Here is a 16,650-nt window from a genome sequence, read left to right as displayed (position 1 = left end):
AAACCAAAAAATGCAATGTGTACTGCTTTGATTTATGTCACGGAGGAACATGTAAAACTTGAGCTCATCTGGGTATTGATTCTGAGCAGAACTAAAAAAACGAAGGAAAAAAAAAAAGCTCAACACCACAGGGAACTGGATTCAGTCCATGGCTACTCTGGTACTGGTTTGGTCAGAGAATCTGTGCCTTCTCACCAGATGAATGGGGTTCCTCAAAGCCAAGTGACTTTTGGATGTAAAAACTAAAAAAATAGTCTGCCCTTGGCCTTGAAGTAGTCCATGAATCATACATCTTATAGTCAAATTTACTCTAGCAAGTTCCCTCTTTATCCTTTTGAGTTTTAATGGAGATAAATACACTAAAGCAGAGCTAGAAATCCTGACTTCACATTGAGTGACGCTTTACAAGATGGCCAACTGATCAGAAAAGAAACGGGGCTCGACCAAAACTCCTCTGTCTCGACAACATGCGGGCAAATAAGATTTTTTGATGGTGAATCGTTCAGGCAAGACAACACTGCCAACCTGGAGGGATGAATCAATCTTGTGTCTGCACATTACAAAGAACTGATTTTAATTTGAATCTTGGGGCACTTTGGTACCAGTAGCCCGTCACAAAAATGGCTCCCATTTCTTTTGGTTGTTACTATAGCAACCACCACAGATAGCAACCAGAAAGCAACATCAAAGTGACTGCCAAACAGCTATTGGCTGAAAACTTGACAAACAGTAGAAGGATATTGCATCTCTATGGTCTTGTGGATTTGTTGCAGCTATTTAAGGACGTGGCTTTTGCATAACTTTTATCTGATGGAAGGAGAGAACAGCAATAGGTTTAACTCTTTTCTACAATGTACTTAAAAGCATTCATACTTTTAGAATTTCAGTATTACTTATTAGATCAGCACAACGTAGTGTGTAATTGTTCAGTGACTTGCCTTTTTATACAGCCTCCTCTGAGTCAATATTTTGCAGCTTTGCAGTTTTTCACTTTTGTCTCCACCAACGTTACACATTTAGACAATCATTTTTATTATTCTTCAAAATAATTAAAGCTCAGACAGACTGGTTGAATATTGTCTGTAAACATTTAATTTTAAATGTTGGCATATTTTATTTGGTCTGGACTTTGACTTCACCATTCTCACAGATTCATGTGTTTTGATCTGAAATGCTCCATTCCAGCATTACTCTATATTTTACGTCCATCCATTTCTCTTCAGCTTCCTCATCCCTGCAGAAGAAAAGCCTTCCATTTGCTTTATGCAGCCACAACCATCATTTCCCTCTTGGGTTGCTGTTTTAATTGTGATATTAAGGACTTATTTGGCATTACACCTAGCTCTTTTTATATTGTCCAAAGATGTTAATTTTGGCTCATCTGATCAGAGCAACTTTATTTTTCCCTCCATCTTTGCTGTGTACCCTACATTGGCTGGTAGCAAACTGCTGATGTGTCGCCACATAACCTTCTTCTCCTCTGTCCTCCATTAAGACCAGAATTAGGGAGTGTACATCATAATTCCTATGACGTACATAGGAATTATGTTATTATTATCTTCGCATGTGTAGAAGAAATCTTGCAGCAGTGCGTTCTGCACGTGTGCTTTCACACCTGCGTAGTACTTCACACCTCAGTGGTGTGTGTTCCCGGAAATGTTCATTTTGAGACCTGGTTTTGTAAAGTGCCGATGTGAGAGACTCAGATCACAGGAAAAGTATAAATACACGGCTGGATCGCAACAAAAACGTTACAATTTCACCGACAACCGACTCTGTGTGAAAGGGGTCTTAGTAGATAATATTTGCACTGGGTTTTATTTAGAAATATGCAAATGCATGGCCAGTTGTGATAAAACTAAAAGGGCCAGTTGTGATAAAACTAAAAGGGATACGAATGGTTTTATGAAATACTAAATTTCTCAAACTTGGAGATGATCAGGCTGCTCTGCCTTGAAGATGGCTGCAGACTGTTTTTGTTGAAAGAGATGGTAACATATTGCTCACTCTTGTGCTCTGCCCCAACGGACAGAGCTAATTTATACCACACATGCACAAATCATTCCTCTAAAGAGCACATTAGCAGGAGAAATAATGATACCAGGGGACGGGTCACACTGTGTGTTTTCATGTTCTTCTGAATGTGTGGGCTTGATTATACACTTGAGTAATTAATGGAAATTCTGATTGCTCAACAGTTTGGTTTCTCTTGAACACCTGTTAAATACTTTACAACATAACTACAGATTATATAGATGGGAGATTTTTTTTTAACTAACCACCATTGATTGGATTAAGATATCGATTAAGATCAAGCTCATCCATTTGCCATGGACACTTAATCCTTAAAAGGTCGCAGAGGAACAGATCGTCAGTCCATCACAGCACTGAGATTAAATCGGTGCTAGAAACGTATTTTCAGAGATGTGGCTGAGTTGGTGTGCTCCCATGTTGTCTTACAGTATGTTTGTCCTGTCGTCACGCGTGTGGGAGGTGTGTGAGGGGTGTGAGGGGTTGTGTTGGTTGTGACGTTCTATTATTATGTGTGTTACTGTAATTGTGCCTGGAGGACAGAGTGGTTTAGTACTATTTTACACTTTAGTACACTCTAAAAAGGCCGACAAATCTCAGCAACTTCTAAGAGAAAGAGTAGATAATGACTGAGGAGGAAAAGGCGAGAGTCATTCCAGCCCAATTAAGCGTAAGTTTCTTGCTCTTTGTGTTTTCTTTTGTCCTTTTCCATTTGTTTCAAGGAGATATTTTATGGAGACACATCTTCTATAGTCCTCCTGAGAGGGAAGAAATGAAAGCCACTTCTTTTCTACCATAAAGTTGTATCTGTCTGTGTAAAGGCAAGTGAGTCTGTTTGCATGTTTTTTTCATTAGAAGGCCGATGTGAAGCTCACATGGCAGGCTTTTATGACACATTGCACATGTGCAACAGGAAATCCACTCGAATTTAGAAAATATTCAAGTTGAAGTATTAATGACAGAGATTTAGGAAGACAAAATAGTGTCCCAAGGAAGAGGATGGATCTTTTTACTTTAAAGCATGCGAGGACAAAGATTTTGGCTTTTACATTTTCACAAATGTAGATCCTGGCAGTAGGGATGCACCGACGTGGAAATCTGGTGAATTACTGAGCTGAGTTACTGAAATAAATGGGCTTTTCAATCCTTTTTTAAGTGAAATGAATGGGGTTGTATATCATGCATTCCTACTTAAGAGATATATTCAGCTTAAGAAGCTTTTAGTATCAAATGCTCAAGTCAAAATTCCACCTTGGAAACTTTTTCCAGACACCAGTGTGGTTTTCTTGGACTCTTATTAACCCAGTGCATTTTCCTTCATTTACCAAAGTCAATGAATGGGAGTTTTCATTTACCGGGATCTTTAGATGAAACATTAAAAGCATTTCAGTTGTGAAACATTTTATGCTCAAACAAATAAAAAAACACAACACTTTGGATCACAAACAGGTTGTAATTTTTTAAAAATAAAACACAACAATAAACTACAAACAAAAAATGAACAGCTTCTTAATAAAAAGTGAGGTGATGCTGCTGCTGTTGTGTGGTTAAAGCTTCTCACATTTTATGTGTTAAATATCCAAGTGTCACAAATGTCATCTCACTATAAATTGATTATAAGACCTTTCACTATATAAATGCTGTCAGATCATAACAAGATTTTTGTAATCAGCACTGTCACTAACGTTTAGAGAAACAGGAAGGGATGAAATGGAGAACATGGGTGACATCACCTATTCATGTGTAACTGACTCATGTTGAAGTGAATCTATAAAGGTTCGAAGGTAAAGTGGCTGCTAACAGCTACTACAGAAAAACACAGACCGACATGCCATAAGTTGAAAAATAAGTAAAACCTCTAAAAGCTTTTGCAGTGAAACGATTCTCAAGGTTGATATGTCACTTCAAAAACTTAAGCTGAAATTTGAAAGATTCAGGTCTGTGGCAAGAACATAAAATAATGAATTTGATATTTATTATTTTATACGTTTGAGTATTTTTTTTTCCCAATATGCCTTTTTCAGTGGTTTTTCTATTTGCATTGTCAAAACTGTCTCGTTAAAGAGCACAAATGGGGAGTGTGTTTATTGTCATGCAGAACCTCTGACGCATTGGGGAAACTGTACATGAATGCAAACTGCACCAGCCAAAAGTTTGATCGAATCTGCACATTAATTTTTGATGAAGTAACTGCAGCAAAGGGTTTGGCTATTTGTGAATATTCTCCTATTTCTCCCTGCTCTGTTTTCATTCTCATTAGCTTTCAGGTACTTCTGACTTCACTCATCTTTTTGGTGCTGTTCAGACAAGCATTTTATAAATAATCTTGTAATGATGTTTTAAGCGACAGTTATTTGAAAGTAGTTTTCCCCTCACTCCTCTGTGATACATGCCTGAAGCATGTTTTACTGCTAACTGTAGAAACATAACAGCAGAAAGCTGGCCGATCCAGGCATATGGCTCATTAAACCACATATTTGCTGAAAGCGCATATTGCAACAGATGGCATTGTGTAAACATAAGCAAGCCATTTAAGACGAGAAGAACATCTGGAGATGTTCTGTCTTAGAGGCAAAATATGCCTCTAAGACATATTTTGCGGTAACTCTCCATGATCACATTACGTTATTTAATTTCTTTTCTCTGTGCTGGAAATGAGTCCAAATTACAGAACATCAACAGCTAAAGGCTACTGGTTTATGTGTGCATATATACTTTGCTTATAATTATATTCATAAGTTTATGAGAGCTTAACATGGATTGATGGTTTTGTTTATCTGTTCATAATAATGAGCTCTTCACAGCAGCTTATAGAGTGCTTGTTAATTCAGTTCACATTTGGTGTTTTGTAGATGTAAGAGTGATTTTGTTTATTCTCATTGCAAACAGGAACTAAACTGATGTTTACAACAGGAAATTCTGTAATAATAACAGGGTATCTCTTTGTGCGTGTGTGTGTATTCAAGAAGTTGTTAAGCTTAAGATGTTTGAGAAATCCCCGTATCCTTTGTTATTTTCCTCGCACACTATAATGAAAGTAAAGTTTCTTTACTATATACAGCCATTTGAAAACAAAAGACATCCCACAAAAGCCTTTGATTTTCTACCTTATTTGTGCATAAGGATATATTGGACATCAATATTATCATTACTTAAAGCAGCAAAACTAAAAAGAACTTTTAAGACATTTTACGTGATGTAACTTCAAAAGATCCAATTTCTGGTGAGATTTTCACATTTATTTCCACTTAAAGTAGCTAAAATCACTATAGGCTTAACATATGATGCATGATTAGAAAACCTTTGGAACAACATTACTCAGGACGTCTGCCTGTTTAAACCTCAGACATCTAGTCTGATGGAGTAAGGGTGAACGCCACTGTGTGATCCAAAGAACCGTCTGAGGCCTTCAGGACGACGACTGTAGCAGCTAATGTGTCTGCTAGGAGATTAAAAGATGTCTCAAAAGAATTCGAAATCATTCGTTTCACCGTATGGAAAATAGTCTCGAGAACATTCATAGCGACTGCCAACTAGTCCAGGCAAATTCATCCGGAGCACAAAGACTGAGCTTACTGAAATATATAGACTGTATTTATCCAAGTGTTAACTGTGCTGTGGTTTTAATTAAAATTGTCTTAAACAGTAAAAGAGAGAAACTCTCACCCTTTAAAGTGGAGCAAATTTTAAAACCTCTGGTTAACTTCCATTATGGCTTTCACCCAGCCTGACAGTGTGGCCTTTCAGAAATACAATGCAGCGGACGGGGCAGACCACTCCCAAACCCGTTCTGTTGGATTAAACTGTGCTGATGCTGCCCCATTTACCTGATTCTTTAGGCTGTCAGTTGACACATTCTACCGTCTAACGCTGAGAGGCTTTTGTCTTTACTGATTGGCCTTCCCATGATGGAATTGACTTCTGTGCCTTTTCATGTTTGCTTTTTTACAAGTGGTGATATGAACACCAAAGGCTTTTGTTAAACTGAAAAGTAAGACATATTTTCCTGTTTGTTAAAACATATAAATTTGTCTTTTACTATGACTCATTATCACTTTGTAAGGCATGCTGTTTGTTTTATCGTACAGTGTGAGAAGGCAACAACAGTGTGTCATTTACAAAAACTCATAGGAAGGCTCCATTACTTTCTGAGAACGCAATTGGCAGATATGCAGTAAGTGCAACATATAAGAGCATGAAGTATTCTTGGAAATAAGCTTGGCTCATGCTTTTTGTGCTCCCTTCTTCCTGGAAGAATCATTTAATCTCAGTTGGTTTGTATGTGGAACACTCATCCATCTTCAAGTCCTTCCAGATATTCTCTCCAGATGCGTCCAGATTCGGTTCTGGATGTTGTCTACCATGATTCTCAAAGAAGCTGCTTAAATCAATTGTTGGATTTTTTTTTTTTTTTTGTATGTTCTTCGGTTGACCAAATTGGGAGTTTATTACTGTCTTTAATCAGAGAGTATTTTTAATTGAGACCATATAGTCTTAGTGTTGGTATATTCTAAATCTCTTTTGTCAATCCCCTGTATTGCGGCATGCAGGAAGGTATTTTTTTACAGCGATGTGGAGAAATTTTGGTCCACTGATCTTTAGAGAATTGTTGTAATTCTGCTTACATTGAAGGGTTTTCAGGACTTTGACTTGGCCACTCCAAAGTCTATGTTTCTCTTCATTCATTCAGTGGAAGACTATTGGTGTGTTTTGAATCATTGTCCTGCTGCACAGTCCAGGTTGGTTTTAGCTTGAGGTAACCAACAGACGGTCAGACGTTCTCCTGCAGGACTTTTTGCTATTATCTAATTATCACAGCAAATCTTTCAGGTCCTGAAGGAACTAAACAGCCCAGACCATCATATCACCACCACTATGTTTTACTGTTGGTATGACATTCATTTCTGAAATGCAGTGTTAGTGTTACTCTAGATGTAACAAACCTACAAAGTCCAACTTTTGTTTCATGACTCCACAGAATGTTTTCTCAAAAGTCTTGATAATCACCAAGATATATTCTGGAAAACTCTATATGAGCCTTAATGTTATTTTTGATCAACAGTGGTTTTTGCCTTGGACGTTTGCAATGCAGACAGTTTTTGCCAAGTCTCTTTCGTATGGTGAAGGCATAACCTTTGATCTTAACTGAGGCCAGTGAGGTCTGCAGTTCTTTGGATGTTGTTGTGTGGGTTTTTCTGTGACCTCTTGGATGAATCGTTGCTGTGCTCTTGGCATAATTCAGGTCAACCCACTGTTTCATGTTTTAACCGTTTGTTAATAACTGCCCTCACTGTGGCTCACTGGGGTCCCAAAACTTTACAAAGGACTTTGTAACACTTTCTGGACTTCGTAGTCCTTTCTCACGTGTTCCTGAATTTCTTTGGATCTCGGCTTGATGTCCAGGATCTTCACTATACTTCACTTTGGGAAATGCTAAATGGCCTGTACTTCACACTACACTCAGTCATTCACACATTCACTCACACATTTACACTCTGTCATATGGGTTCTGTTTAAGTGACGTCTTGATTGAGAACAGGTGTGTCTATAATCATAGACACGGTGAGAAACTGAACTCAGGTGTGTTAAACCAGTTAAGTTTTAACAGGGGCGGGGGTGGGGGGGCAATCACTTTTTTCACCCTTAGTAATAAACATCTTCATTTAAAAACACTTATTTTGTGTTTACTTGTGTTGTCTTTGACTAATATTTAAATCGGCTTGATGTTCTGAAACCGTTAAGTGTGACAAACATGCAAAAAAATAAGAATAAAAAGCCAGGAAGAGTACAAACACCTTTTCACACCTTTTCATGCTTTCATTGCCTGTCACTGTACTGCGAGTGCAACTAAATTTTCCAAATGAGGGACAATAAAACTTATTTATATTTTATTTTGTACTGCAGCTCTTGGGGGAAAAAAAACGTTCTCTTCAGGCCCAGTTGAGATTTATTGGTGAAATACCAAGAGTCATCTGTGGCAGTATGTGTTAGGGCTACTGGGAACAGATTAGCTGCTTCTAAGGAAGCATATGCACCAGTAAGCACTGGAACTTGTTTGGAGAAAAAACAACAACCCTGGGAGGTTTTTCCTTCCCTTCGGCCACGTTTCTTGCACAGCAAGTGGTTGAATTTGAGCTGTAGCCCTTCTCCTTACATGGATATCTGTTAGCAATGAACATGCAACGCAGTACATTATGAATGTACTTCGAAGGTTTCATTTTAACTCTGCTTTGGCTCTTTAGAAATGCTGCCATTAAATATGATTCATAGATATATGACTCATCCAATGTTGCCCCAAGATATGAATGCTACATAAATCCATGTCCTTAGGTACTCAGGAAGGATGCCAGGAGGCATCCAGCCATTTTCTTGCCAGCTATTTTCATACAGTAATTTTTACTCCATTAATCAGTATTCAAAAGAAGGGTGGCTTGAAGCTGAAGAACCAACTTCTATGCCATAATAGCCTATGGTGTTAAGTGGACAACTGCATCTCGCGTTGATACCAACACATCTCCTCCTGAACTAGTTAATACACATTTAATAGTTAATAAATAGTTAATAAACTCATAGTTAATGAGTTAATTAAAGGTAAGGTCTAGAATTTCCTCCAGGCCTAAAAAGCAGCATTTTAGTGATTCTCCCCCTTTATGTTTTTTCTTACAATAAACTCCACAAAGGCTGTCTCTGAGTTGAGATTTATTCAGTTCAAGAAACATTGGAAAGCTGAATATTGAGACAAAGAAGTTTCCTAAACTGCGTGGAATGGTCAGGCTCATTCTGACATGAGGAAAACTAACATTTAAAAAAAGTCTTGAGACCAAAGACTGTAGGCCCTGTTGTTTAAAGTTAAAGAAATGAAAGGTGCTGTCATCTTAAGAACAGGTTTGCACATCAAGCCAGCACATATGTAATTTATGCTATTTTACTTTAGCATACTTTATTTTTATTTTTGTATGTATGCATACAAGACTTCACACATTGTGGGAACAGTGATCCAAAGCAGTAGATGTTGTTGTATAATTATTGTGTTTTATTGTTGGACATATAATGTAGTTCTTGGGTTGCAGTAAAAGCTTTTTGAAGAAGTGTTGTTAATTCCAAAACAGTAAATGTCAGTAAAACTAAATCAGCACAGCTTGACAGCTTATTTTTTCTAAAATAAAATAAAATAAAAAACATCATTCTTTGCAAGAGACAGTATAATAGTCCTGATCGGTTCTGTCCAATTTACCCAGGGAATCCAGTGGAGCATATCTCCTCTTTAATATTGCTCTCATGCAGCTCTAATCCTGTAATGTTCATGTTTCCTCAGCAAAAGCCAAACAGAGTTTATTTTTCCAATATCCAGCATCACTCAAAAAGAGGAGTGAGTGGGGGGTGGGGATTCAATAGAAAATGCTACATACATCTGATTTGCTATCTCGGTGAAACAAAAGGCAGAAACGTAATTAAACAGAGACTCGGGCCATTTCAGATTAGTTTTATTTAAGCTGCGTCACTGTTTTATGGCCAGAAACGACTGCAGAAGTGTAAAATGTCTGACATTTCAGAATTGTGTTTATATTGAATAAAGAAAGTACCAACATAAAGGGTGTTTTGAAAGGAAAACTGTATTTAGTTTGCCTCTGTTCATGTCTATGAAGCTAATAAACCAAAAGGTGTCATCACTTCAAGTGACTCGAATAAAAAGTTTAGATTTTTTTAGCGTTTCTACAAAAGTTCATTGTTTGTGGCTTATTATATACTGCACTGTCTTCAGGACTGAATTAGCAAATGTGTGAGAAAAGTTAATATAAGGCAGCTGATAAAATATCGTCAGGGAGATGACGTTACATTTGGAACGAAAAACTCGGCTCTCAGTTCATAACAACACGGCCAATGAAAACACAAAGAGACGGAGGAAGTAAGGGGAAAGTATGAGCGAAGTAGCTTGGAGATTTAACAAATCAACACTTGTGTTATGAACGTTCTGTGCTCCTGTAGTTCACCACAATGGCAAATTACTACGTGTGACAAAACAGAAAAACCTTGGCCTCTCTGGTGTATGTAGTAATTCTGTTACTTGTACTATTTTTTTTGTGGTGAAGCATGCGTCATTCAACACATTGATCCCAATTAATATATTATGGAAATGCTTGATATTGTTGAGTCATTCAGTGATTGTGAAAGTGTTCTTCTCCATGTGATCCGTCCTTTTTTTTTTTTTTTTTTGGTAAAAGAGGTTTAACTATGCTGTTGTTCTAAAACACACTCAAACCTTATCAGGTCATCTACAGTTAGTTCAACACGTTGCTGAAATCCAACAAGTCATTTCAGGTGAATCCTGCATCTGTACTGTGCGGAGGGGGCATTAATGTAAAGATAAACAGACCACAGCTGCAGTTTAACACTCATTTGGCTCAGAACCAGTGAAAACAACAACTGCAATTAAGGCAGACAGCTAAATATTCCAGAGGATTGTTAGATGGGACAGTTATTGATTTAATGTAATTATTGGACATCAGAAGACGTTATGTACGGACAGAGAATGTAAGAAAAGTTTTGTTTTTTTAGTGTTTGTATAATTGGACATTGAAAATTCCCCAAATTCATTGAATACATAAATAATGTAGCGAAAATTGTGAAAACAAGAACAAAAATATTAATAAATAATACAAGAAAGCATTTTCTTATGTGATAATCTCTCAAACAACAACTGCAGTCACCTCGGTTTCCCAGCATAAGTTATTTGTTCTGTTTCTTTAGTTCTTTTCTCGTTTCTGTCCGTAAAGCTAAGATAAAAAGTTTTGCATAATAATGGATTAAATATGAGACACTATTGTTGATGGGTCAAAAAATCCTTGAGCTTCACTTTATTTCCACAGAGCTCAGCCATGTTTCTTGCATAGATTGTCTCTGTAGCAAACGAGCTCACTCTTCCCTTTTTTCTGTGTTGTCAATATGCAGCCGCATGTCCGTTTGACATTTTACCATTTAAAAAAGCTTTTTTTCCCCAAGTGAAAAAATCTATTCTCTTATTTCCTTGCAACACATCCAAATGGTGACATTGGAGACAATACACTGAGATCCATATATGGAAGTGTTTCCTGTTTAAAGGCTGTTTTTTGTGTCTGACAGGTGTGCTTGTCTGCTATGAGATCCAATGAAAAGTGTGTTTAAATTTTGTTTATGCTTCATCTTTTAAATATTTGGGTTTTTCTGGTTCTAAAGCACAATGTAATCACTGTAAGTTTCTGAATTTATTGAAACAAATATATAAGTAGATAAATAAAATCAAGACTGTCTTTTAGTAAGATAAATACTAAGAGACAACCTAAATTCAACAGAATTGCTTGAAATTGAGTTCTCTGTTCGTTTTAACCACCAATTATCTTCCTTTGTGGTGGTGAATTTCTATGGATTGCTCCAGATTTGGTCAGAGCTTTCTGCTCCTCCAAAACATACACACGGACCAGAAAACACAAATTTACACAAGCAGGGAGCTGTGCAATTTAGCATTCACAAGTCACTAAATGCCAAGGTTACCACATCAATACACAATTGATTTTTCTTGCACTCTTCTTGTAAGTCTGCTTTCAAGGCGATGCAACAAAAAGCCTGCTCTTCCTCATGTTCATCCTTCAACAACTGGAAGCTGGGTCTCTTTTTAGTCCTGGTGAAGAACCAAGTTCCCAAAAGGTTTTGTTGGTCCTAAATGTTCAGTTTGACTCCTGATATTGTCTTTCAGCTGCTGTGATGTCATCAGTCTCATATCACATAATGCGCTTTCAGCAGCAGCCGTCATACTTCATTATTCAGTCATTTTGCTTTAAGATTTTAGTAACTTTTGAAGTTCTTTGTTTTTATTTCTTTCTTTAAATTCATCTTTCTGGTTTTTTTCCTTTTTGGTTGTGTTCTTTCATAGGTTCTCCCATGCCCTCCCCCTCCTGCCCATCACCTGTCATTGACCAATCACATCCACAGTCTAATCCACATGACAACCCGCTGTTAGCCGACGCTATTGAGCCAGAGTCAGACGAAGAGGAGGAGGAGGAAGAAGAAGAAGAAGAGGAGTATGCAGCTCGGTTGTACCTACCTGTAACACATGGTAAAGGGACTTTTAGGGTTCATTTCATTATTTTTTTCTAACCTTAACTGATGGACTAGTGAAGTCAGTATTTCCCATTTTCATTTTGATGGAGGGTTAGAACATGACATGCTTAAGGTCATGTCCTCAAGCCTGCTTTACTAACGTGACATCTTATGCTGTGATTTAGTCTGATTATTGTAATAATCCCAGTGCTGGTTGAAGACGCCCTTTGCCACATATAAAATCACAGACCATCCGTGTTCTGTATGCTACACAGTTGTCTTTAGAACAGAACCAAAGAGCATTAGCCTATAACATGACTGCTTTCACCTGAGCAGTGTGCAGATGTCGTGTTTAAGGCATCCTCCCCATGTTTCACCGAGCTCTGTGGTTTGATCCCCATCCAGGCAGAGTTATGCAACAAATGCTTCAGATACAAGCCATGCTTTTGTGGACCATTATCAACACTTTATTGTTTGCGCCCATAAACTGGGCTACTGCTGTCGCTGCTTTGTATTGTGTGTCGCACTCATTCCTCAGTCCCATTTTAACGGTTACATCTGATGCGTTACGGCCCTGTGACTATTAACTCCTACAGTGGTTCAAGGGGATAATGGATGATCTTCCAACATATGTGGGAACATTTTATCTGATGTCGAGGCAAAAAACCTAACCCTAACCCTACCGATGCAGATATCTGAAGTTTATTATCGGCCAATACCGATCTGATGCAGAAAAGCAGTGCTGATTTGACTTAAATGTACTGAATTGCAAATTTATTTGATACCTCTGCACCTTTACAGCACATTAAAATACACAAACAAGCTTGGTCAGACATGTAAAAACAACACAGCTTTAATTTGTTCAGTCAAGACTAAATAAGCTTCAAAAGTGGCAAAAATGACTTGAGAACCACTGTTCTGGTGCTAATAGGCTGTGAAGCTGTGCACAGCCTTCACAGTGGGAAAGCAGTGTTTACCAACTGGGAATGGTTCCATTCAGAGCTCTCAATTTCAGTTCAGTTAAGTCCCGTTTCTTTTAAAAAGTGATAAGTACCAGATGTTGAGCTGCATCGGCCGGTCAGAAAGCCGGGATTGGTCCATTTACAGTAAAGATTTGGATAAGAAGCAGGCTTTGATAGGCTGAAAAGCCATGAGTACCACAATTAGTCAGATACAATTAGGAGGAGGGGCATCAAAGGGAGAAAAAGGAAGAGAGAGACAGCTGAAAGGAGTGATGGGGGTAGAGAGACAGACAGACGTCTGCTCATATATACATTGCTGTCTAAACACAATCAGAAACGGCTCTGAAGTCGGATCCTGAAATGCCTAAAAGGCTGCGCGCATATGTATGTTTGTGAGTGTGTGTGTGGTCCTCTTTTCCCAAAGTAGTCCCAGCTTGACCTAACCAACCAATGTTCAGCCAACCTTCTAAAATATCTCTCTCACCACTTCCTGCTCTATCTAGACATGCTTTTTTCCTTTTATTTGTCTATATTACTGCGCACTCCTTCTTAAACTTGTTTTTCTTTGCACCACTGATTTTGTGGAAAGTCAAGCAAAGTAAAAGAAATGCCTCTGGCTTATAAGTTCTTGCTTACAAAGAGAAAGGAAAAGAGAGAGGATAAGAGAAACTGAGACTGTGGGAACATCCAAGAAAATCCAGTAATATGGTTACTGCTTGTTTATTGAGTGACCATGTAGCAGGAGAACAGAGAACAATAGAGGTTGCCAAGTTCCTCATGTTTATATTTATTCATTTTCAAGGAAAAATATGGCGAATTCAAGTGTTTCATCTACAAAACTAAATCTACACATAACAGGCAGCATATAATTCTGATCTTTGCTGTGACATATGGTGTTTTTAAAGTAGATTTTTGTTCAGTATTTACACAAAATGTTGGAGGACGCAGCCATGGCTGCAGCTTCTGGACTGCAGAATAAAGCTTCATTTTGGAGTGCCCATTAATTTCATTTTAGCTTACTTCATTTTGTTCAGATATCCACAATACATACATAGAATACATTAACTATGTAAGTAAATTAAGGTAAATAATGTCAGGGAAAAAAAAAACATAAAATAATTCAGTTTAATTCAATATAGTCAATTTAGTCCAGTTTAGTCTAATTTCTTTCGAATATACATAAGGCGATCCAACATGCAATATAATCCACTCCATAGCAGTCCAAATTTTATTTAAGGTGTAAATAAGTAGTGGATGATTAAAAAATTAAGTACATCCAAAGTATATTTTAGTCGTCAAATCAAGAAAAAGAGACGTACAATATTTTAATTACGACTGTAATTGGATGGTTTAATTGCTTTTTAAAAGTATTTCATATTGATTAATTCAGTTGTGATTTTATAATATTCTTTATCTTAGCTAGATATATATCCACCTGAATGCCGCGGTTGATTGGGGGTCTCTGCTTTTGAAACAGTTTAACTGCATGTTAGTGCATTTTAAGTAAGTTTAAATCTAGTTACATGGATTCCAGTTCATTTTATTTCGCCCTGCTCTGCCAATGGCATATAAGACCAATCCAATTATAAGCCAAACTAAAATAGTCATACAGATTCAGATCCAATAGATGCAGTCCAGATCAAAGAGCTTCTAACATACTTTGCTTTAATAAGATGCAGTAAAAAGCAAAATCTCCATATATTAATATTAAAGAGATATTTTTGAGTGTTTACTAAAGTAATAACTTAAAATACTCGTCAACAACTGTGTTCTTCTAGTTCACATCCAGAGGTGACATGTGCTGCAAGAGATGCAAGGAGTGGTGTTGTGCTTCCTTTCTTCTGATACCCGCAGACACGTTGTCTTTTAGAGAGTGAAAAGACGCCAAAAATCATCCGCTGTCCAGCCTGTAGATGCCTCAATAGACGCCAAGTCAATCAACTGGGAGCGGAAAAAGCAGCATAAAAAAGACAAGTTTCTTTGCCAGCGACAGGATGACGCCAGGGTTTATTGACATCGTCTATAGTGAAAGGAGTAGGCATGTCCGACCACGGCATAGAGAGAAACATGAATTACACTTAGTGCTTTTTACTTTGGGACCAAGCAGGCAATTCTCCTCAACACCAGAACTAATCAATGAGCCACTAAATGAAAGGGAGGGAGGCGAAGAAAAAAAAACTAAACTACATATTTCTCAACACCATTTCTCATCAATTATGGTTCAGGGAGTGAAGGAGGAAGGGATTCAGAAATTAACCGTTTTGTTTACCACGTCCAGAGCTGAAAAGACGAGAGTAGAGCAGGGTCAAATTGAAAAAAGGAAGCACGTCGAAGATGAGAAGAGACTAAACGGAGGGATAAGATAAGACTCAATCATTGATCAAGCTAATGAATGTCAGGCTAGTCGTCGGGTTTCGCCTCTCAACAACACACACACGTAAACACACACAGAGGACGTGAGCAGAAGCACGCAGTTCACGTCTGAGGCTGATTGCAGAATGGAGTCACTTAAGTAAATCAAAATGTTGTGGCAGGCTCCATACAAAGAGGCTGGGAGACACAGAGAGAGCCAGACAAAGAGAGATACAGTGGAAGGGAGTTAAAGGGTAGCAGGGCGAACACAAAGAGGGAGTGTGTGTGTGTGTGTGTGTGTGTGTGTGTGTGTGTGTGTGTGTGTGTGTGTGTGTGTGTGTGTGTGTGTGTGTGTAACAGCTAATGCATTGTGCTACAAGATAGGGATTGAGAAATATTACAAAATATTATGCAGTAGGTAGATTGGGGTTTCTGTTCTGTGCCTTGCGAATATTTTCATCTTCATTGTTCTCCTCATGTTTTACACAACGGATGAGATTTGGATTGTTTGTTATACGTATTTAATTAAGAATATGTATTTAAACCAAAATTCTCGTAAACTTAATGAAAACATATTTAACTGATGTTCAGACAAGTCGACGTCTTTGAGGACATAATATTCTTCCATCCACAACGTTCTGTTAATTAATATTTACCATCTACCTTTCATACTGCACTTCTCCCTTATTCTCCTCCTTTCCACTTCTTTCTTATCCATCATTTGTTCCTTTTAGTCTCGACTCTAAAAATATTTTTATGTTGATACCCAACAGTGAAACATCCCAACCCAGTGCCAAAACCTTATCCGTTATTAAATACAGTGCGACGTTTGGCAATTTGAATAAACTTTGCCCAGTGACAGCTGAAGCCAACAGACGAAATTATTAGATACATATTTTAAAGGTCTCAATTTTTTACTTATTAAAGCAACTGGGGAATCTAATTAAACAGGTGAAATCATACATGACAGTTTATTTTTGTTAAATTATTTTTTTATTCCAGTGCTCCACAATTCAAACTTTTTCTGCGTTTCATTAAATAAACTCTAACACCTGATTGGTGCGCAGCAACTCAGCTGTAGACCAATCACATTTTCTACTGTAGCGTTAGCTCAGCTGGGTGATTTTGATTTGTAAGGCAGAGATTTAAAAAAAACTTAATTACTATGAAGTGAATTTAAAATATTCACATTATTGTTTTCTTATTTTTAAGTTATCTAAGCATTTATATA

At 37.6% G+C, this 16,650-nt stretch overlaps 1 protein-coding gene across 14 annotated transcripts in view; it reads left to right on the top strand.

Moving 5' to 3' along the window:
• The window catches only part of tenm3 (teneurin transmembrane protein 3), a 549,164-nt gene that overhangs the window by 384,812 nt on the left and 147,702 nt on the right, over window positions 1–16,650 (top strand). For 11 of the 14 annotated variants that reach the window (XM_008419232.2, XM_017305071.1, XM_008419253.2 and 8 more), the window contains one exon: window positions 11,939–12,121. The exons of the other annotated variants lie outside the window; for them this stretch is intronic. In XM_008419232.2, the coding sequence (XP_008417454.1) occupies window positions 11,939–12,121 (183 nt within the window). The remainder of the gene's footprint in view (window positions 1–11,938; window positions 12,122–16,650) is intronic. 14 annotated transcript variants of the gene reach the window in all.

Source organism: Poecilia reticulata, linkage group LG1 (assembly GCF_000633615.1).
Source record: "Poecilia reticulata strain Guanapo linkage group LG1, Guppy_female_1.0+MT, whole genome shotgun sequence".
In the NCBI taxonomy this organism is placed as follows: Eukaryota; Metazoa; Chordata; class Actinopteri; order Cyprinodontiformes; family Poeciliidae; genus Poecilia; species Poecilia reticulata.
This window is presented reverse-complemented; position numbering and strand designations above follow the sequence as displayed.